The sequence below is a fragment of the Myotis daubentonii genome, chromosome 5 (assembly GCF_963259705.1).
Source record: "Myotis daubentonii chromosome 5, mMyoDau2.1, whole genome shotgun sequence".
Classification (NCBI taxonomy): domain Eukaryota; kingdom Metazoa; phylum Chordata; class Mammalia; order Chiroptera; family Vespertilionidae; genus Myotis; species Myotis daubentonii.
This window is the reverse complement of record NC_081844.1, coordinates 91,380,589-91,403,635: the sequence shown is the minus strand read 5'-3', so window position 1 is coordinate 91,403,635 and position 23,047 is coordinate 91,380,589. Positions and strand designations below refer to the sequence as shown.

At 43.7% G+C, this 23,047-nt stretch overlaps 1 protein-coding gene across 1 annotated transcript; it reads left to right on the top strand.

Moving 5' to 3' along the window:
* Positions 1–1,319: 1,319 nt before the first annotated feature.
* SLC36A3 (solute carrier family 36 member 3) lies at positions 1,320–23,015 on the top strand. The gene is made up of 11 exons (XM_059699544.1): positions 1,320–1,456; positions 3,769–3,859; positions 6,345–6,433; positions 8,838–8,933; positions 13,254–13,338; positions 14,248–14,466; positions 15,389–15,487; positions 15,893–16,059; positions 18,901–19,070; positions 22,034–22,296; positions 22,962–23,015. Exons 1-11 carry the CDS (start codon positions 1,320–1,322, stop codon positions 23,013–23,015), a joined length of 1,470 nt encoding a protein of 489 aa, XP_059555527.1.
* Positions 23,016–23,047: the final 32 nt, after the last annotated feature.

Below are 23,047 nucleotides of genomic sequence, written 5' to 3'. Positions count from 1 at the left end.
TTATCATTCAAGCCAGGACACTCTTGATAGTGAAAAGAGACAGTGTTATTCATTGTGCCAGAGCAACGAGTACAAACCAGCACAGCCCTGGGCAAGCCAGACATATGCCCCTCTACTCGTCTCCCACCCTTTGTGCACACCGAGCCAGCCACCTGGCCTTATCATTCCTGCAATACCCCAGGCACTCTCCTGCCTCAGGGCCTTTGCACTTATCCTCCCTCTGCTTTAAGTTTCTTACCCAAAACACACACAGCGCTTGCTCCCTCACCTCATCAGCCCTTTCCCCAAATGTCACTTCCTCAATGAGGCCCACTGTCACCACCAGTCTAAAATTGCAAACTTCCCCTCCCCATCCCCGCCAGCACTCTCCATTGCCTTTCCTGCATTATTTTTCTTTCCAGTACGTATTACGAACATATACTCAACATTTTTTTATTATCAGTCTCTTCATTAGCTCAAGTTCCATGAGGGCAGAAGTTGTAGTACTTGTCTACCCTACTGTTTTCCCAGTGTGGAGAACAGTGCCTAGTATACAAGGGTGGGCAAAAGTAGGTTAATAATAATAAATAATGCAAGAATAAATAATACAAGAATAAACTCTGTTTCATGTACTCATAACTGTAAGCCTACTTTTGCCCACTTCTATATTAATGCTCGATAAGTATTTTTTGAATAATTTTTAAAAATTTACTTGCACTCCTTTTTAAATAGGTGGCAGTCCTCTTGTACAGAAATTCTGAGCAGGTGGCATTGAACTGGGCCATAAAAGTCACGCTTCACCCCCACCCAGGGCAAGGTGGTAGCCAATCTCCCTCTGCTGGACCACACCTGCGCCCTGGGATTCTGCAGCACTTTATTGGCTGGGCAGTCTCCATTGTGAGGTAGTTCTGTTTTCCCCCTTGCCGGGGGTAGGGGAGCACTGGGCCTGGCCCCACATCCAGGCCCCGGGACCTCCAGTCCAATGGTGCTTTCTTCCTCCCAGTCACACTGTTCACTTTAGGGCTAAAGTGGGAGGGGCGGAAAGTCCAGGCAAATCCTAGCATGTGGCCAATCAAATGCAAGGGGCACTGAGGGTCCTCCTGAGATGAGACTCTCCTAAGTCCCCCAAAAGCCAGGTGAGGCATAAGCAACATCAGCTTCCCCTGCCACCAGGGGCTTCACTGATTCACACGCTCAGGCTCCACCCAGGGCAGGCACCCTCAAGAATTAGGAGCTAGCATCTCAGGCCTGCAGCCCTGGTTTCTCTGGAGAAAAACCCATGGAAGTCTGGTTCGAGGCTGTTACAGGACTTAACCCTGAGCCACCACCACCTCCCCACCATGTCGAAGACTCCATTGCTTCGAAGGGACGACAGTGAGTCCAACTCCCTGGATGACGGGTCCAAATCAGTCTCCGAGGGTAGCAGTAACACCAGCTCAGAGGGTGTCCATCCTGCTGAGGAAGCCAATAGATTGTCGTAAGTGGCTGCACTGCCCTTCCAGGTCTGAGGTCAAGCGCTGCAGCCTTCAGCTCTGGGCTACGTCTTCCTACTTCTCTCTTCTTTACACACTTATCCCCAGTGTACAGGGGATGAATGGATGAAAGAACCTTCATAATCTGAGAAGGTCGATCCGTGTGGCTCTGGGTATTACACCTGTTGTCCAGTTTTGCAAAGAACCCAGATAGAGTAGCCACCCCCAGCATGAGTTTCTGGGTTCCAGGAACAATTCTGTGCCTTAGGCTGGCTGCTCTTTCTGCCACAGTTTCAAGCTGCTCCCCTCTCTTCCATCTACTAGTCTTCATTTTCTCTCTGTTTCTTCCTCTCTATCCCTGCCTCCCTCCCTCCCAACAACAAACCCATCCAGGAAACAAAAGGTCACATCCTAGTCTCATGTCCCTACTTTTACTGCCATAGACCCGGATACGGGGAAATTTTTCTTAGGACTTTATCGCCAAGCGGACTATTACCTAGTAATCAGATCACATAATAGCCATGGGCATAATGAGATTATAAATGACAATACCCAGTGTTGATAAGGGTGTCAAGAAATGTCCTCCTCTCTCATGTCCTTTTGGTATCTTTGTAGATGACAATGTTGTAATGTATGGCAGATCCTAATGTATATTTATATAAAACATACAAATACTATTTTGCATTTGCTTTCTTTGAAAATACACACATACACACACAACTGGCAGTAGTGACTGTTCTGGGGAAAGAATTGGGAGGCAGAGAAGGGAGAGATAGGTATGCATGATGATTTTATTGAAACACTGATTATAGTGTTGACAATTCCCGAAACAATAAGAGATCATTTAAATAAAGTATGTACACACACAATAGAGTAAATACAGCCATTGCAAATGATGAAGGACATCTATGGTTGTGAAAAATGTATAGGACATACTATTCATAATGAAAATTAGTTTAGGATATAGTATTATAATGCTTCTCCTTGTGTAAATGGTGTGTGTTTATAAAAGCAAATAAGGATGCCCAGAAGAATGTCAATCAAAATGTTAAAGGTGATTATTCCCATTTGGTGAAATTCTGGTATTTCTTTTTATAACACCAATGTAATATTTTTCAAGAAAAATATAAATATAACTTTTTTTAATTTCCAGAAATTCCTCACATGTTTTACTCTCCAAGGCCCTGATCTATGATGGGATTAGCTAACAGCTTCTCCAAAACCTTGTCTCCCTTTTCCCAGGAGACCTGATTCAAGTGAGACCGGACACCACTCTAGGAAAGAAGTGAGGGGAGGAGGGGAGGAAGTAGGGAAAAAGAGCAAATCTTTTGGAAAAATTCTTATCAAAGAATTGACAAAATATTGTTTAATGTTTTTGCTTTGACATATTTTTCAATAATTCCAGTTACCAAGAAATAAATGTCACCTCTTAGAAGTGAAGGGACAATGGGTGCCCCCATCCTTAGATAAATAGACTTAACTAACCCCTGCCAGACACATAGTAAGCATTCTACATGCACAGTAGCAATGTTATTAAATTTGATCCAATACATAGCATGGAATAAGTTCAAAATGTATACTGGTTGGGTAAATAGATGAAAGGGTGAACGAGAACCAGTAAATACTCCATATATTGGTGGGAGGTTATGTTTTTTCTAGGGAGTGAATTAATCAATGACCTGGCACCAATAATTACTCCATAAATTGAGAAAATTGTTAATTTTTTTCACTGTCTACCTAAATACTACATCTAGTAGGTCTTCATAAACACTGAATGAATAAATCATGAAAGAAACCATTGGGTGAGTTAATGAATGAACTGGTACTAGGGAGTTGTTCAGATGGTAGCAATTGTTAGTAACATTTTCTTTAACGCGTAGTGCATGTTAAATATTCGTTGAGCTCCCCTAGCCAGTGTGGCTCGGTTGGCTGAGCATTGTCCCATGCATCGAAAGGATTGCCAATTTGATTCTTAGTCAGGGCACAGGCCTGCGTTGTGGGCTTGATCAGAGGTAGGAGGCATGCAGGAGGCAGCCAGTCAATGTTTCACTTTCACATCAATGTTTCTCTGTCTGTCTCCCCCCTCTCCCTTCCGCTCTTTCTCTAAAAAAAAAATCAATTAAAAAACATATTTGTTGAGCTATCTGAACTAGCCCAGCTCTGGATCACCTCCTGGGACCTAAACCAGAGTCCACTTTATCGTGTTTTGTCCCTCTTCCCCACAGAGGGTGCTGGAGGTGCTGGAAGGAGGCTGAGTTTTGGGTCACCCTTCCCTTCCACTAACATGCCCTCTTGTCTCCCTGCTCTTCCCACACAGGATGATGCAAACCTTGGTCCATTTATTGAAATGCAACATTGGCACCGGGCTCCTGGGTCTTCCCGTGGCCATGAAAAATGCCGGCATCTTGGTAAGAAGAATCTGGTGATGAAAACTAGGTTTACCCATTTGGGGAAATGGGATGGTGGGTCCCTGAGGCCTTTGCACTGTTTATCAATAGACAGTTTGGGGGTACCCTCTGTAAGAGCACATGCGAATGCAGGCATCAAGCCACAGGAGCCAACCTGGAGACCGGAGGTGACAGACATTCTTTTCCCAGTTTCGTTGCGGTATAATTGACATGCAGCTCTGTATAAGTTTAAAGTGTACCACATAATGACTTGACATAGAGATGTTGTGAAATGATTACTACAATCAGTTTAGCTAACATTCATCCTCCTGGTACAAAAAAAAAAAAATGTTTTTCCCTTGAGATGAGAACTTTTAGGATCTACTCTCTTTGCAGCTTTCAAATATGCCCCACAGCAGTGTCAACTGCAGTCCTCATGCTTACGTTACACCCCAGTGCCTATTTATCTCACAACCGGAAGTTGGACCTCTTCATTCAGTGCCCCCACCACCCTGCCATTATTCCTCAAGACCATCCTCACAGACTGATACACAGTCAACTTTACCACAGTCCTCCCCATCCCCAGGACAACCCACCCATTTCCTCGCTCCCATTAGCAGCCCAGTCCCTGAAGTTCGTATGAACATGTGGCTTCTGTTTCAGTCCATTTGATCAACTCTGAGAGTGGCTTGGGAGATGAGGATAACATCTTCTCCAGTCCCCCACCCTCCCCGCCACCCACCTCTGTCTCTGCTTAGGCCATTCCCTTCTCCCTCCTCCGTAAAACTTGACTGATTCCTTTTGGCATTAATGCCTCTGTCACCTTCTGGTTCTCTAGAACTTACACCCACCTCACCTGGAATTCTTACAGCACTTACAAAAGTGAGACACACTTCTTCTTTAATATTTCTATGTTCCTCACTTACCTGAAAGTTCTGAGGGGAGGAACTTTATCTTAACACCGCTCCACCGTACCCACTGTAGAGACTGGCACACGGGAAGTCCCAATTCATGTGTATTGAATTAATGCTAAACAGACGATTTCCATTTAATTGAAGTGAATTTCTCCTCCTATCCAGGCCTGGTAAGTGGCCACGTGTCTAAAGAAGGCATATTGAGACCCTGGCTTCTGTTATAACTTCCAAACTGTGGCAGTTCTAACCCAGAAATGGGTCTCTCCCCTTTGGAATTCTCAGGGTTCTAGAATTTCTGAAGAGTATTATTACCCCATTGCCACTGTCTTTGCCAGTGTGGAATTGGCCGTTTAAAATAAATTTTTGTCCTTTTGTCCTTTGATTTTGCTTCCTAATCTCCCACCAGAACCTTTGACCATAATTCACTCAAGAAATATGTATATTGAATAACCATTATGTGCATTCTTAGGGCCTGGGAATATAGCAGTAAATAAGGCAGCGTCTCTGCTATGAGGAGGTTACATTCTAGTGGAACCTAGTAGTACTCTTGATCTCTCATTTGTTTCTTTATGATAGATAATATTATCTCAGGTCACATCTCTAAAGGTATGAGTGTCCAGAACAAAGGAGGTGAGCCAGACCCTCTTTACTCAATGCCCAGTGCACTGCATGGGAGATTATGATTAATAATGAGCCCTGTTTTTTAATCTCTTCCCACATACAAAGAAAAAATGGAAACTATGTGAGAAGATATGTTCATTAGCTTGATTATAGTAATGATTTTACTATCTATGTGTATATCAACTCATCATGTTGTGCACCTTAAATATATACAACTTTTAGTTAAAAATTAAAGAAATATTGACAAATTAGACATACGAAGGCAGTGACTCTCAACTGGGGACAATTTTTCACACACGTCCCCAAAGATATAGACAATGTCTAGAGACATTCTTGGTTGTCACAACTAGTTTGGAAAGGGAGCATGCCACGGATACCTGGTGAGTAGAGGCCGAGGAATGCTGCTAAACATCCTAAAACACACAGGACAGCCCCACAACCAAGAATCACCTGGCCCAGCCCTAACCGGTTTGGCTCAGTGGATAGAGCGTCGGCCTGCGGACTGAAAGGTCCCAGGTTCGATTCTGGTCAAGGGCATGTACCTTGGTTGCAGGCACATCCCCAGTAGGGGGTGTGCAGGAGGCAGCTGATCGATGTTTCTCTCTCATCGATGTTTCTGACTCTCTGTCCCTCTCCCTTCCTCTCTGTAAAAAATCAATAAAATATATTTTTTAAAAAAGAATCATGTAGCCCACAATGTCACGAGTGCCCGTGTTGACACCCGTGCCAGAGGAAAAGTCCCAAGCCTAGGAAGGCAGTGAGTGCTGCCACTGGAAGTGTCCTGTGGAGGTTGGGCAGCCACTCCATCGTGCTGCTAAGAAGGGCATGTCGGCCAGAACATCTGGAGGCCTGAGGACACTCGGGCAGGGCTCTCACCCCAGAGGCAGCTTTATCGTCAGAGGCTGGGAGAGGCCCGGGTGTGGGAGCCTCGGTGTGTGGCTAACCATCCCCGCCTCTCTCCTGCCCTCCAGGTCGGTCCCCTCAGCCTGCTGGTCATCGGGATCATCACAGTGCACTGCATGGTCATCCTGGTGAACTGCGCCAATCACCTCAGTCACAGGTGAGGGTCCTGCGTCTCTCTCAGCCCGTGCCAGGCCCTGTCTGAGGGTGTGTTCCATTTCCTTTGACTTAACCCAATTACCTGGTCGTTTCTTCAAGCCACCACCGCCCCCGCTGTTCTAGATTCTACAGAGGCGGTGATAAAGAACTCCACTGGAAACTCCTGGGTTCAGGCCCACCTCTGCTGCTAACCAGCTGGACGATACTGTCAAGCCCCAGCTCCCCCTGAACCTAGAGAGATCACATTGATACAAGACGCAAACATGCTCTATAAACTGCCACGTTTATATGAGATACTTAGAGATATGTTTCTTCCTCAACCTCTCCCCACCTCCCATACACGCACTTTGTATGGGTCATTTGTTCCAGATAAACCTTTTAGGGGACAATTTAGTAAAAGTAAAGAAGTTAGCAATGAAATGACTAGTTTGCAATTACATCAGTCATTAATACAGCACACATCTGATACTCAGTATTTATATTTTTTAAACTTCAATGCAAAGAAAAGACAAATGCAGTGAAAACAAGTAATGCTGAGAGTTTCCTATTTAAAAACTACCATTCATGGGTGATTGGTAATTCCTTACTTCCCACCACCTGGTGGCTCTCTCTCCATAGCACTGAGCTGTTCCTGAGGTGTGTAAGTATAAACGAGTCATCAGACACGTGCAGAAAGACTTCCAAAGTCAAAGTTGATGAAACTCCTCTTAAAGCCAATTTATCAAACTCAAATAGGTGTATCTGGAGACTATATCAGTCACACCTAATTTGTGGAGCACTTTCCAGCTCACAAAACACTGTTAAGAGCACTTACTCATTCTGCAATTAAATTTATTGCACAATTACACTGTGCAGGCACATGGCGAGAGCTTTGCAAGCCTTCTTCTATTTACTCCTTACAGTAAGCTTTTATAGCACCATTATTCCCATTTTACAGATGAGCAAACTGAGACTTAGATCTGCCGTTAGATGCCTTGCTCGGGGTCACAAAGCTAGGGAGTGGCAGAGCTGGTATTCCAAGACCTCGCTGACTCCACTCTAACATTTTGCAAATTTCTTTTTCCCTCAAGGCTACTGGGGCCATTATATCACCGAGTAGTCTTCTAATATCTATGCCATACATGACAGCCTCCCCTGGGGTTTGTTTGTTGTTTTTGATTACTTACTTGTTTTTCTTTTTTCTTTTTCCATTTTTCTAATACAGAGGTTACAGACTGATGGCATAAGAGCTGACTATGGCTTTTGGATATGTTTTGGGGAAATTCCACAGTTTTTGCTTTGTTTTGTTTTAGCCTACATTTAAAAATTCAGAGATTTCACATTTTAAAAAAAAAGATCTTCATCTTCTTCTTGCCTGTTAGACAGTCTGGCACCTCTGGGGCTTCACTCATTCAGCTGAAGCCAAGTCCCAGTCAACCCCTTTCAGGACGGGGAGTGAACCAGAGAGTTTGCCACTGTCTCCACTATTCCCCGTTGTCTCATACCAGCCCCTCTCACCACATTACTGATACCGGTTTGGTCCCCAGAGCTTTTGAATTTGTAATCCTCAGACCAAGATTTGCCAGTCCTATGCATTGTGACCTCCTTTATATTTGAAATGCCAAGCACAGTAATAATAAAAATAGAAGAACCGTGCTGCCTTCCCAACACGTCTCTGTATCCATCTCTCACTCTCTCCTCCCCCAAACCCAAACTGAGGCCCAGAAATCTAGAGACCTCCTCAAGGTCTCCCAGCTATCAGAGAGGGCATTTTGGGATCTTTTCCCCTCCCAGCCACTCCCCTCAGTCCTGCAATTGACATGGGGACCTCAACAAACTGCTGCTGCTCCCACTTACTCGGGGCAGCTCCTCAGCAGGGCCTTCCCCACCCCGAGGACAGGCCGCCGAGGGAAGAGGGACAAGATAGGCTGGAATGTGGGTGTCACATCCTACAGGGCTGCTCGGCAGGAGCCCGAGTATCATCTTTGCGTGTGATATGGTCCCGGATAGGCCTCCCAAGTGTCCCAACACCCTCAGCCGTGGGAAGGAGGGAATGTCAGCCCAGAAACCCAGCCCCTCTCTCCTCCTCCCTCCGCCCCCTGACCGGGCTTGCACACGTCACACCTCCTTTCACATCCTCTCTTCCTGGTTTGCAGACTAATCAACTCACAGCTACTGTTTACTTTTTAAAAATCCACTTAAATAGTAGTGTTTTTTAAAAAAATGCTACAAAAAAAGAGAAGAGGCCGACTCCTGAAAGTTGTTCAAGTATATACTGTTATAAAATATTTCCGTAATAGTGTTGCTAGAAAATATCTAGAATGCTCCGTGTTAACACACAGATGTATAATAATTACTCACTATAGGAGTAAATTGTACTTTTCACAAAAATGTCCTAAGTTATGCATTTCTTGTTCTTTCTCTAGACTGCAAAAGAGTTTTGTGAACTATGGAGAGGCCATGATGTATAGCCTTGAAACCTGCCCAAACGCTTGGCTGAGAACCCACTCGGTGTGGGGAAGGTAATAGTCATAGATGTCATAGCAGTAATAATAACAATAACAACAACAGCACTAATAATCCTCACCTGATCTTCCTTTATTTCTAGTTACACGGGTTGTAAATGAATATGTCCTTATTACAAAGTGTCAAACAATATGGAGCATCTCCTTGAATAACTCCGTTTGCCGCTCCCACTCTTTACACAAGAAGTAACCTCTGCTATCTAGTTAGTCAGTGTTCCTCTAGACTTGTTTTTCTCTGCATGTATGTGGATATCTGTGTGGGAATGGAAATATATATTTTTAAGATTTTTTTACGATTTAAAAAATATTTTTTTATTTTTAAAGATTTTTAGAGAGTGGAAGAAAGAGAGAGAAACATCGATCAGTTGCCTCCTGCATGTCCCCTACTGGGGATCCAGCCCCCAGCCCGGGTATGTGCCCTGATGGAGAATCGAACCGGCAACCTTTCGGTGCACAGGATGACACCCAACCAATCGAGCCACACCAGCCAGGGCTGAAAATATACACTTTGTTTTGTATTATCTTGTACATTAATTAGAATATTTTTTGGAAATCTGCTCTTTCATTTAACAATATGTTCCAAATTTCTTTCCACATGGGGACATAGAAATCTCTCTCATCTTTTTAAAGCTCGCGATGTTCCCGGTATGGATGTATACCATAGATTTATCTAATTCTTTTCCTAATAGTGAACATTTAGGTTGTTCCCTTGCTTGATAAAAAGTTTATGGCATACAAAATGCTTTCTATGTCTTGGCTCCTTGGATCTTCTCAATGACTTTGTGAGGTAGGCCGGGGTTTTTTGTCCTGGGAATATGAAGTAACCAAGGCTCATAAAGACAAAATAACACATCCAAGGACATAGAGATAGTGGTGGAGCAGAAATTCAGTCAAGAACCTGACATTTCAGCCTTGGCCAGTGTGCATCTTCCCATGCACCAAGGGGTTGCCAGTTCGATACCCGGTCAGGACACATGCCCAGGTTTGTAGGCTCGATCCCCGTAGGGGTTGTGCACGAGACAGCTCATCCATGTTCTGCTCTCACACTGATATTTCTCTCTCTCTCCCTCTACCTTTCTCTCTCTCTAAAAACCAATAAAAAAATCTTAAAAAGGACCTCACGTTTCATCCTTCCCAGCAGAGCCCCTCAGGAGGTAATGAGTCAGCACTGTGGCTCCCAAGATTCCTGTGGCCACTCCTCACTTGGGACTCTCAGTAGGTCATTGATCTCCTGATTAGGAGTCACACTAATTATCAGGCCGGTGAAATCTTGGGGCAGCAATAATGGGTGACTCCTAATTGCCCCATCCTTTGTTACCACGGTTTGTCAGTTTCTGATGGCACCATGAGGAAAACGTTTGGGTGGAAGGAGTCCTTAGAGATCACCATAACCATGGCTATTCTAATGGAGGAAAAAATGAAGCCCAGATGGGGCGATAAAGCTGCCCAAGTTGACACAGGAATGCAGTGGCAGAGCGAGGACTGGAATCCAGAACATCTAGCTCCCATCATTCCATTTCTCTGGCGGTCCAGTAACTGAGAAAGAGTTGGGAAAACATTTATAACAATGATTGGTAATTTTTAGTGTGCCAAGGGGTACCTGGGGAGCTTGATTGAAAACTGCTCATTTCAGCCCTGGCTGGTGTGGCTCAGTTGGTTGAGCCGTGTCCTGTGCACTGAAAGGTTGCCACTTTAATTCTTGGTCAGGGCACATGCCCGGGTTGCAGGCTCGATCCCCAGTGGTGGTGTGCGGGAAGCAGCAGATCAGTGTTTTGCTGCTTCACCAATGTTTCTCTCTCTCTCTCTCTCTCTCTCTCTCTCTCTCTCTCTCTCTCTCTCTCAAAAAAAAAAAAAAAAAAATCAATGACAGATTTAAAAAAAACCAAAAACCAAAACTGCCCATTGCATGTAGGCAATAATCATCAATGGATGTGCAAGCCATTAGCTGAAAGGTATTGGGAAACTTCGTGAAGGAAGAATACACTGACACCACCAGACCCCAGGTGCTAAGCTTGGCGTCTCATGTTTACGCAGGACAGCCAGGCGTGAGGTATCTTATAAAAGGGTACAGTAGGGAGTACAGAGCACGCCTCTGAAATATCCTCACTAGAAAGATACATGATGAACCTCAGTCTACTCAAGCTGCTAGATCTAACATCAGTTTACAGGAAACACAGGGTAGAGAAACAAGATAACTGACATTATGAAGTCATCAACTAAAATCTAGAAAGTGGGCCATACTATGGGACAAAGTATCTGATAGCTTCAATACTAACCAAAAAATTAAAAGGTGCAAAGAAAAACAAATAAAACAGGTCAAAGGGAATCTAGCAGTTTAAAAAACTTAAGAGACTTAATAACTAAATGCAATGTATAAACTTTTTAGAAACTGTAAAATAGACATTTTTGACCCAATGAGAGAAATATTATTCATATTCATATGGACTGAATATTAAATAATATTAAGGAATTATTATTAATTTTGTCTGGGTTGACAATGACATGATGGCTATTTGTTTAAGTCCTTGTCCATTAGGGTTGCATTCTGAGTTAGTGCCACAAGATCTTCAGTTTGCTACAAATATTCCAACAAAAGAAGCATGTGTGTGGTGTAGGGGTGAAGGGATAGATGGAAGAGGAGTGGAAAAAACTCCACTGTTGTTGAAGCTGGCATGGGCACATGAGAATTCATTGAATTATTGTCATTGCTTTTGTATATGTTTGAAAATCTGCCTAGTAAAGAGAGAAAAGACTTCTCCATTTTGAAATCTCACATGACATCACCCAGCCTCTGACTCAAAAGCTGATATGAGAGCCAGGAATGCCTAAACCTCAGATGATTCTGATGCAATTGATACTACAACCCAATTTTGAAAAAGACCGATCTAAACTTTAGAATCTAAGTAGAGGAGCATATTTTTGTTCCCCAAAAATAAATAAATGCATCCTCAAATGGAGACAATTTAAAAATCTAAGAGAGCCCAGCCATTGTTACTCAGTGGTTGAGCATTGACTTATGAACCAGGAGGTCACGGTTTGATTCCCGGTCAGGGCACATGCCTTCGTTGTGGGCTCAATCACCAGCCAGTCGATAATTCTCTCTCATCATTGATGTTTCTATCTCTCTCTCCCTCTCCCTTCCCCTCTTTGAAGTCAATAAAAACATATTTTAAAAATAAAAATAAAAGCATAATGATTATGATGGAATATAATATATTAAATTTTAAAATAATGGATCAGAGGGAGCATTTGAAATCTTGCTTCCCAGCAATGTCATCAGTTTGGCTCAAAAGTTCAAAAAAAATAATGTGAGTCTATTGTAATTTTTTAAAAAGCGGAGGAAGAATAATGCTAGCTAATAAATTTAGAAGAAATGACAGATAAAATTAGAAAACCACCACCTTGCAACCACTGATGAGATAATTGATTCAGGCAAGGGTCGTTAATGAACGTTAAAACCCTTAGTTTGGGGGGAATCAGATTTTCATGCCATCTCAAAGTTTTACCATCAGATCACAGAGAAGGAAATGCACATTGGAAAAGTCCGGCAGTCACTTCACAGTGTAACCACAGGACATCATGTGCCTCCCAATATGATGAAAAAACGTACAAAATATCACTTATGTGGTAAGCTTACCAAAGTGCTTATCTGGACCTGATCACGAGAAAACAATTATACAAGTCCACAATGGGGGCATTCAGCACGACAGTTGGCCTGGACTCTTCCCAGAAAAACAAGGTCATGGAAAACAAAAAAGGCAGATTTGGGACTGTTCCACATGAAAAAAAGACTAAAGAGACACAGCCTTAATGCAATATACAAACCTTGATTAGATTCTGAATTTTTTAAAAACACACAGCTAATCAAGATATTTTGGAGTGAATTGGGTTATTTAAAAATATGGACTATATGTGTATATTGAAGTTGATTTTCTGGGCATCATAGTCTTAAGAGAGGTCTGCCGAGGTATTTAGAGTTGAAGTGTTCTATCTACAATTGACTTTCAAATGGTTCTGAAAAAGTGTGTGTGTGTGTGTGTGTGTGTGTGTGTGTGTGTGTGTGTGTGTGTGTGTGTGTGTGAAATACATACATGATGCAGTTAGGGCCAAAAGTTAACAATTGGTATATCTAGTTATATGGATATATGATGTTAATTATTCTGGTCTTTCACCTCTTTCTGTGGACTTGAAAATTTTCAATATAGAAAAGTGGGGAAATATTTAAAATAACAGAAATAATTATTTCAAAAAATAGAAATGAGTGCATTTTTAAAAAATAATTTTCCCCCTCTGTCTGCCTCTTCTTTTCTTTCCCAGGTACACCGTCAGCTTCTTATTAATCGTCACTCAACTGGGCTTCTGCAGTGTGTATTTTATGTTTATGGCAGACAATTTACAACAGGTAAAGAGGCCTCTTCTAGATAGAATGGGAGAAAAGCAGACCTCCTCCTGCTAGGGCTGCATGAGCAAAAGTATACAGTTCAGATCATGGGAGGAGATGGCTTCATTTCTAACCCCTGACGAGACTACTCTTGGGAGTTCTCTCAAGCCTGGGAATCACTCTATTAAAGGATCATAGAGGGGTGTAACCAGGATGGAGAGAGGCTTACAATCATGTCCAATCAGAAATAATTGAGATTTTTTTTTTAGCCTGAAAAGTGTTAGTAAGATTTACTTTTAAGTATCTGAGGGTTGTCATATAGAGATGACTAATTAAATGTAAGGTGAACAAGCTACAACCTTGCCCTCATTACATTCCTAACAGCATTACAAATCAATCTTAGCCTTCTCTCTTGACTTCATGGCGTAGAGAGAACATATTTGTGTTTGTGCTCTCAAATAGCCAGAACTATAACAAGTCATGTAGATGGACTATTCAAGTAGCTAGATGGTGCCCAATATTGAGAGCTTTCTACCTTTTAGAGCTACCTAAGTAGAAGAAAATACCTTTGTGTAGTCAACTTCCAATGTTTGGGTGGGTGAAAGAAAACCATTTCGTAGGGAAGAAGAGGTTGGGCTAGATGACAAAAGGAGATTTTATGATTCTAAGAGTTTTTGGTTGTCACAGTCATGGGCACTACAGTTAGGGTAACCAGATTTGGCAAATAAAAATATATAACACTGAGTTAAATTGGAATTTCAGATAAGCAGCAAATAACTTTTTTTTTTACTATGATTATGTCCTATGTAATATTTGGAACAAGTTGTACTAAAAAGTTACTTGTTCATCATCTGAAATAGAAATTTATGCGGGTATCCTTTGTTTAATCTTTACCCCTACCTGTCCTCCCTGCTTTGTGTTCTATGTCAGATAGTGGAAGAAGCCCACGTGACCTCCAACACCTGCCAACCCAGGAAGATGCTGGTGCTGACTCCCATCCTGGACATTCGCTTCTACATGCTGACCATCCTGCCCTTCCTGGTCCTGTTGGTGTTTATCCAGAACCTCAACGTGCTGTCCGTCTTCTCGACTCTGGCCAACATCACCACCCTGGGGAGCATGATTCTGATCTTTGAGTATATCATGCAGGTCTGTGCCTGAAGCCAGAAGCGGGTCAGTGTCTGGGGTTTCTGAGACACCCGGGGAGCATTATTACCTTTATGGGCAGGTCAAGGTAAGGAAGGTGACCCCCTGCTCTGAGCAGCCCCTGCTATGGTGATAGCTGTGAACACTTTTTTTTTTTAAGATTTTTAGTTTTTTAAAGATTTTTTTTGTAAGATTTTTTATTCTTATTGACTTGTAGGAAGAGAGAGGAATCCTTATCTGGGCTGTGCCCCTAACTTGGAGGGTAGCCTCAGGCAATTCCATTCTCCTCCCTGGGTCCCACATTTAAAGATGAGAGGACTCCCAATAGCAAAAAGGTAGCAACAACCCAAATGCCCATCACTGGATGAATGGATAAACAAATACGGTAAATACATACAATGAAATATTATTTAGCCTTAAAATGGAATGAAATTCTGATCTATGGTACAATATGGATCAACCTTAAAGACATGATGCTAAGTGAAGTAAGCCATCACAAAAAGACAAATATGGTCTGATTTCACTTACATGAGGTACCTAGAATAGTCAAATTCATAGAGATAGAAAGTAGATTAAGGTGGCCAGGGGGCTGGATAATGGGGAGTTATTAATGGGTACAGAGTTTCAGTTTGGGGTGATGAACAAGTTTTGGAGATGGCTAGTGGTGTTGGTGGCACAACAATGCGAATGTACTTAATGCCACTGAACTGTACACTTGAAAATGGTTAAAATTGTAAATTTTATGCTATGTGTATTTTACCACAGTAAAAATAACTTTTTAAAAGTTGGGAAGGCTGAGCAATTCTAGATACCTCCTGGATGCTCGTAACACGGTCTCTGTTGATGTCAGGGTTGGCCCAGCTTTCGACCAGGCAGTGATCTTTGTGCCACGGCAAAGCCAGTGCCCTCCTTCCCGTCCTTTCAGGAGATTCCAGATCCCGGCAGCCTGCCCTTGATGGCCAGCTGGGAGAACTTCCTACTGTTCTTCGGTACAGCCGTCTTCGCATTTGAGGGCGTCGGGATGGTAAGATCGATGTGGGCTTTAAGCGAAGGTCCCCTGTGCTCTCGAGGGAAGCCAGTCATTGTCCCACATGAGCAAAGAATAGTATTTATGGAAAGTGAGAATATGATCTTCTCCTGGGGGAAGGGAATGGCAGGACCCATTCTCAGGGCCCCAAATGCCTCCTGCACCACGCTAAGCTTTGAAGACTGAGTGAGGATTCACCATTCAGCCCAGATGGAGGAGGAGGGCAGTCCTGGCAATAGAGAGCATGGAGGGAAGTGAAGGGGGTGTGGCCAGGTGGAGAGGCCCCTTCCTGGCCCCAGGGCCGCCAGGAAAAGGATGTCTGTGCTTGCGGGGGAACCGGCTCCTTCACAAGGCGTCACATCTCCTTCTACCTTTCCTTTTACAACTTCCTTTCACCACCAGGTTCTGCCTCTCCAAAACCAGATGAAGCATCCACAGCAGTTTTCTCTTGTTCTGTACTTGGGGATGTCCCTTGTCATCATCCTCTTCATCTGCATGGGGTCGTTTGGCTACATGAAGTTCGGGTCGAAAACCCAGGCCAGCATCACTCTCAACTTGCCCAATTGCTGGTATGTCCCTGCCACCCGGGGTGGGCTCTGAGTCTTAGCAACAGAATGTGGCATTTCCTTGGGTTAATATTAGCGAGAAATAGTAACTGCTAATGTTTGCATTATAATAACAGGTACATTTGACAATCCAGGCACTATGAGTTAGCATCCTTACTTCCAATTCCATTTAATAGGTGAGGAAATTGGTATTTGGAGAGGTAAGTAACTCGCCTGGTGCATATTGTTTGGGAGAAGCTGAAGCTTGAAACTGAATCTGTCTGACTGTATGATTCAAAGGCCCTAAAATAGGAAAGATCAGGAGTGTTTGGAAAACAGAAACAGCAGCAGTAAAAAGTTTAACTCCAGAGTAATAATTCAGGGTCCTGCAGGCGGACAGCTCCTTGGGCCTCTCATTCCTGAAATTGGCCTAGGTTGCCATGGCTATACCCCAGGTTGCAATTCGATCTGGAGTTCTTACATTCAATCATTCATTCATTTACACATTCATTCATTCATCTAGGAAACATTTGGGGGCTGACACATAGCATTCATCGAGTGTTAGCTATTCTCATTCTGGCGATATGGGGTACATAGTGACTAAGCAGTCAGTAGAGCCATGTACTTAAGAGCACAAGTCCTAACGCTGTGTAATGGGATTTGCATCATGGTTGTCATATGACCTTGGACAGGCTACCCAATCTCGAAGACCCCATTTCCATCCTCTGTAAAATGAGGGTAATACTAATGCTGAATTGTATCCGTCAAGATAGACTAGGTTATGCTCCAATAATAAACAACTCCGAAATCTCAATAGCGGAATACACACAAATGCTTAAACATATGCTCATGCTGCATGTCCATTATGGGATGGCTGGGGCTCAGCTCTGCACCATCCCCACTCCAGGGTTCAGACTGAAGGAACAGCCCCTCCCTGAAATGTTGCTGTTTGCCGTAACAGAGCGCACCTGAACCACGCCCTCTACCATGAAGCTGCTAAAGCATACACCTCTTTTGATAGCACTGCATCAGTCACTCCAGGGGGCAGGGAAGTTTAATTCTACCATGTACTTGCAAGAACTGGAAGGATTTGTTGAACAGCCCAGATGACTTCCACGCACTCTCAGGATTAATTGATTATACACAAAGTGCTTAGAAAAGTATCTGGCACACAGTAGGCACTCATTGAATGTTGGCTATTATCATGGGTATGTGTCCCCACACCCTGGGTCTGTTGGGGTAAGTAGGATGGTGGGCCATTCATTTCCCACAAGGCCACAGCTGCAAAATGAGAAACGTATCACCAGCCCCACCCTCCTCACTGCATTGTAGTAATGACTAGATGATAAATGTGGCATTTCTTTGAAAAAATAAGTTGAGACTTATTTTACACAAGTCATATAGCATCCTCATAGGCTGTTCCTATTCTGGGCAATGTGGGCTGCCACTGGCCACCTGGGACAGGGCGTTTTCCTTCGGGGGGGGGGGGCCTCAATTGGAAAACATGGACATCGGGTGCCATGAGGACTTCACACCTGCTCGAAGCCTGGCTGGTCATGAGATTCGCCAGAGCAGCCTGCAAGAAGGGATAAACAAATAACCCTCCCTGATAATAAGACCAACAGCCCAAGAAAAAATGGCCATGATGATACATTCTCAGACAAATCCCAGAAAATGGCTTTTTATATTTCTTAAAAACGCTATGTCTCCCTCATAACAGAAATGCCAATTTTTTAAAAGCCCAAAGGCAAAGAGCAGCAGGTGTCCACACACTGTTTGGGCAAGGATGTGGAAACCAGCCCTCCAGTAGGCTAGGACCACACACAGCCACTGTCAACAGCTATCGCAATAGTAAATCTCATATACTTCTACCCATCATTGCTCCTTCTGGGATTGCACACTATATGTGCAGAGATATATGTACAAGGATAGTCTTGGCAGCATTGTTTACTGGCAGAAAAAAAACTAGGAATAATCTAAATATCCATTCACTGGGGACTGGTTAAAAAACTGTAGTATATCCATGCAATTGGAATACCAAGCAGCTTTTAATAGAAGAGCCAGATCTATGTGTACTGATAGGGAACAATCTCCAGGACATAGTTAATGAACAAAGACAGAGCTCAGTGGTGTGTAAAGGATGCTGCTGTGTGAGTGTGTGTGTGTGTGTGTGTGTGTGTGTGTGTGTACCTATAGTCTAAATAAGCTTGTATATCTACTGATTTCTGGAAGGGCTACAAGAAAACTGTTCGATGGATTGTCTGTGGAAAGAGAAACTGGTAAGGGTGGGAGGGAGGTTTTTCACTACAGGACTTTAGTGCTATGAATTTTACTCTATACCAATACACCTTTTTTATTTTATGTATTTTATTTTTTTAGTTAATCCTCACCCAATGATATTTTTCCATTGATTTTTAGAGAGAGTGGAGGGTAGAGGGAGAGACTAAGAGAGAGAAACATTGACGTGAGAGAGACACATCGATTGGTTGCCTCCCAACAGCCCAACCAGGGGATCGCGCCAACAACGGAGGTATGTGCCCTTGACCAGAATCAAAACTGGGACCCTTCAGTCTGCAGGCTGATGCTCTATCCACTGAGCAAAACCAGCTAGGGTGATATACCTTTGTAAAAAACTAAAAGAAAAAAGGCACTGATTTCTGAGCCACAGACGTGCTGACTAAGACTCTCCAGGGATGTGCACTTTTAATAAGCTCCCAGGTGGCTCTGATAGATGGCAGGTCCAGCCTGAGTCACTGGAAGTTAGCCAGCTCTGTCGCAAGTACCAGCTTCTAAGAGGTGAGTGAGTCCTGCATGGCCCTGCCCAGGAGCCACGTTGCATTTCCCGTCCTCTCTGTGTGTCTGCAGGCTGTACCAGTCGGTCAAGCTGATGTACTCCATTGGCATCTTCTTCACCTACGCCCTCCAGTTCCACGTCCCTGCCGAGATCATCATCCCCTTCGTCGTCTCCCAGGTGTCAGAGAGCTGGACACTGTTTGCAGACCTGTCTGTCCGCACAGCCTTGGTCTGTGTGACCTGTGAGTAGGATAAGGGCATTCATTGCCCAAGCTGTGGCTGGCAGCCACATTGGCATCTACCTCACTATTTACTGGCTCTACCACTTGCCTTCTTTGTGAGCTTCTGCAAGATATTTTAGCTCTCTGAATCTCAACTGTCCACCTGAAAAATGGGCTCAACAGAACTACCACATAGTAAATATTATAGTAATCTCTACCGCCTACACATAGAAGGTATGCATTAGCTGGTTTATGGGAGGAAGAAGTATCATTCATTCGATCACACTCCTGTCTGCCTTCTGTATGCCAGGCGTGGTGCTGATGTTATCTAACACTCATGAAAGCTTAGCAGCACAATAGTAACAACTGAGGAAACTGTGGCTCACACAATTTAAGTAACAGCTCAAATCGTATAGCTGCTCAGTGACAGAGCTGGGATTGAGTGTGGGTTATGTTGCACCAAAGTCTGTGTTTTCCATTGTGCCATATTCCTGTCTATCATAAATTAGGGTCAAGTCCCTAATCATAAAGTGTGTTTAACTGTAGGGAAAAACCCCAAGGGTGCTAAGGGTCAGGTCCGGCCATGTGAACCCATTGCTCAGAGCCCTTCCATGGCTCTCTGTGGCCTGATCCACTTAGGGCCCTTTGTTAAGGGCTTGGAGATCACTCTTTGGGTGCACTCTTTTCTCTCCCTTCCACCCTCCCTCCCTCTCTCCCTTCCCTCATGCTTCTTTCCATTCACTTATTCACTCATTCATTCTACATTAGGTGTTCTAGTCTAGTAGATGTCTGGGAAACATCATGAACATGGGAAGGCATCACTGGAGACAGCTGACCTAATACCATGCCCTGCTTCTTGTACAGACCGAATGAACAGGGATGCCGGGGGTTCTTTCTCAAAGCATGTCCAAAGATTAGAAAAGGTGCCCCAAGAGGAATGGGGAAAGAACCAGGAGAAGTGAGGGTTTGGGTAACTTCTATATCTGTCCTCAACCACCTGTGGAATTGTTGTGAAAGAGAGAGAGCCCAAATTGAGTCTTAAAAGCTCCACGCGTCCGAGTTTAAAGTTGGGGGAATTGCGTCTCAGTTGCGGGTCAGGAGAAACTGTGCAGTGCTTGGAGCAGCCCAGCAGAGATGCCATGAGATGTTATACTTTCCTTACCTGGGGTTCTACAAGCAGGAACAGCACCTGCTTGGTTTCAGGTGTTACAGAGTTCCCAGTCTGTTCCAAGACACCGGGAACCTGACAATATATTGTTTTGAGATCCTTCCTAAGGAAAGGTGTCAGTTGAAGAGAAAAACTGAGTGGTTCAGGCCACTCAAGTTCAGGGAAGGCATCACTAGAGACAGCTGACCTAATACCATATCCTGCTTCTGGTATAGGCTGAATGACCACTTCCTCCTCCTCTATTCATCTGCCAATTGTTACCCTTTATTCATTCAACAATTGTTTGTCGAGCACCCACTATGTGCTTGACATTGTGCTAGGCATGAGGGACACAATCATGAGTAAGGAGGAAGACAGGGTTCCTGCCCTCCTGAGGCTTACAGTTGGGTGGGAAATATATGTAGGAACATAATTACAGCAATAAAGATGCTCCATCTGATGGTTAGGGTCATAAGAACAGGATACCCTAAGAGCACATACCCTTAGCTTTGGTCAGTTCAGACCTGAAAGATAAGTAGGAGATAGATGGAGTAGAGTGTAGGGAGCAGGCTCTGCACAGATCTGAGGCAAATACTGACAGCTGGCCTTTTTGGAAAACAAAAAGCAGTGGGGAGTGATCAAACATGAAGCCAGAGGATTTGCAGGGCCCCAAGGAGAGCAGGCCACAGAGAGCCATGGAAGGACTCTGAGCAATGGGTTGACATGACCAGAGCTGACACTTAGCATCCTTCCAGTCTATGTTGCTTTAGAGCTTCCTTGAACATATCTTCTCTGTCAGTGTGAGCTCTCTTGGAGAACAGACACTGACTTTTCTCTGTACCCCTTTAAGAAATTTATTAAACATCTGATGAAGGAATACTGTGACAGGGACCATCCCATTAGAGGACTGATGGATTCTCAACCATGAGAGTCTGTCTCTCTCATTCTCTGATTATATGTGTTGGAGCAATTTCATAAACACGTGATATTTTCTTCAAGAGCCAGCAAACTAGTGAGGGTGCTTTCCAAACAGGTTTCCCCTAATTTGTTCATAGGACAATCATGTGGTTGTATAAAGTTGAATCACATAGGTTGTATATTTATTCATGCCCCTTTAAACATGATCAAAATTGGACTCCCCTAGAACAATGCATGATATATGTTCATTATATGCATAAAAGATGGAGATTTGAGTATTTATAGGAGAGATGGGGAGTGAGCAGCCTAATGCTATCTTCGTGTTTTATGTCCTCCTTCATTATCCAGATCCTTTTAAGAGTATGAAAACAAGTGGCTGAGATTCTGACAGCAACGAGCTCTCTCATTTTTTACATACTTGCTTCTAGACAGTGCTTATATTATGTAGATTCGTACACATTCACTGTAGATTCAGCGTCCAAGTAAGAGTCGAGCACTTGTTGAGTACCGGTGATGCACCAAGTTCCTCCTTATAAATGGGAGGCCCCACCGGAGAGTGGAAAGGGCCTTCGATTGGGCATTTGAATGGATTCTCACCTCAGCTGTGTGACCTCTAGAGCTCTAGATTTCCCCATCTCTACAATGAGTAGGTTATAATAAATAGGTGGTTGAGGGGTCTTTCCAATAAATATTATATGTGAAAAACCCAGTAAGTTAAAACATAAAAGGAAAGTGGTCAAAACAGAGGTGGGAGTCCAGAGCCATGGTGCCTGACCTACTCAAGTCCGCAATGGGCTCCTTCCCCACCTCTCCTGAATGGCGTATCAGACAGGTGACATTATAAGCCTCCCCAAAATGGTTTCTTTCTGACCTCCCTTCCTGCAGGAACCTCAGTGACACCATTTCTTTGCCCCTGCAGGTGTCTCAGCCATCATCATCCCCCGCCTGGAGCTGATCATCTCCTTGATGAGCTCCGTGAGCAGCAGTGCCCTGGCCCTCATCATCCCGCCCCTCCTGGAGCTCATCACCTTTTACCCTGAAGATATGAGCTGTGTCACCATTGCAAAGGACATCATGATCAGCATCGTGGGCCTTTTGGGGTGTGTATTTGGGACATACCAAGCCCTCTATGAGTTGATCCACCCCTACAACCATTCCATAGGCAACTCCACAGATGTCCATGCGCGTCATTACCTATTTTTATTCTAAGAGTTCTCCCTCCTCCCATCCAGAGTTTGACTTCCACTGTGGATATTATATACATTCAGCAAACCCCACCATCTCTTATATTAACTAGTGCCTTCTTTACCTTTCTAAGAAAAATGTAGATTACACAAGTCTGTACAGACCTCTCAGGCTGTGCTATTTTTATCCATCTATCTACTTATTTATTTATTTAAGCTTTGGATATTTTTGGAGGTCTTTCGTACCTCCTAACCAAAACCACATTCAACCATTTGTATTATCAGCCTCGTTTAATGGGACAAGGGATGCCAATTGCCCATGATATCCCTGGAATCAGAGACCACACATACTTGTAAATGCAAAAGCAATTGTTTCCTCTATTGAGCAGCAGCTGCCCTGAAAGCAGCGGCTTTAGAAACGTGTATGTTAGGGAAGAGGGTTTTTTATTTAGATATTCTCCTATGTGGAACAGTCCCAGACAGAACAAAATAGAACTTCGCAGTAATTTTATCCAATCATTGGTTCTGCCACTTATTTCCTATGGGATCTTGGGCCCAGAATTTAGGGCTGGTCTGTGGGTAAGTTGTCATGCAGGACAGGATGATAGACAAACCCAGGCACCTGACATGAGTCCACCTCTCTTTGTTGGATCCTTGCTCCAGAACAGCTGCTGGTGGGTCCACCTCTTCAGCATCTACTTGCCACATTCACCCTGATAGCACTCACAGGTCTGAGGGCTGCCTCTACC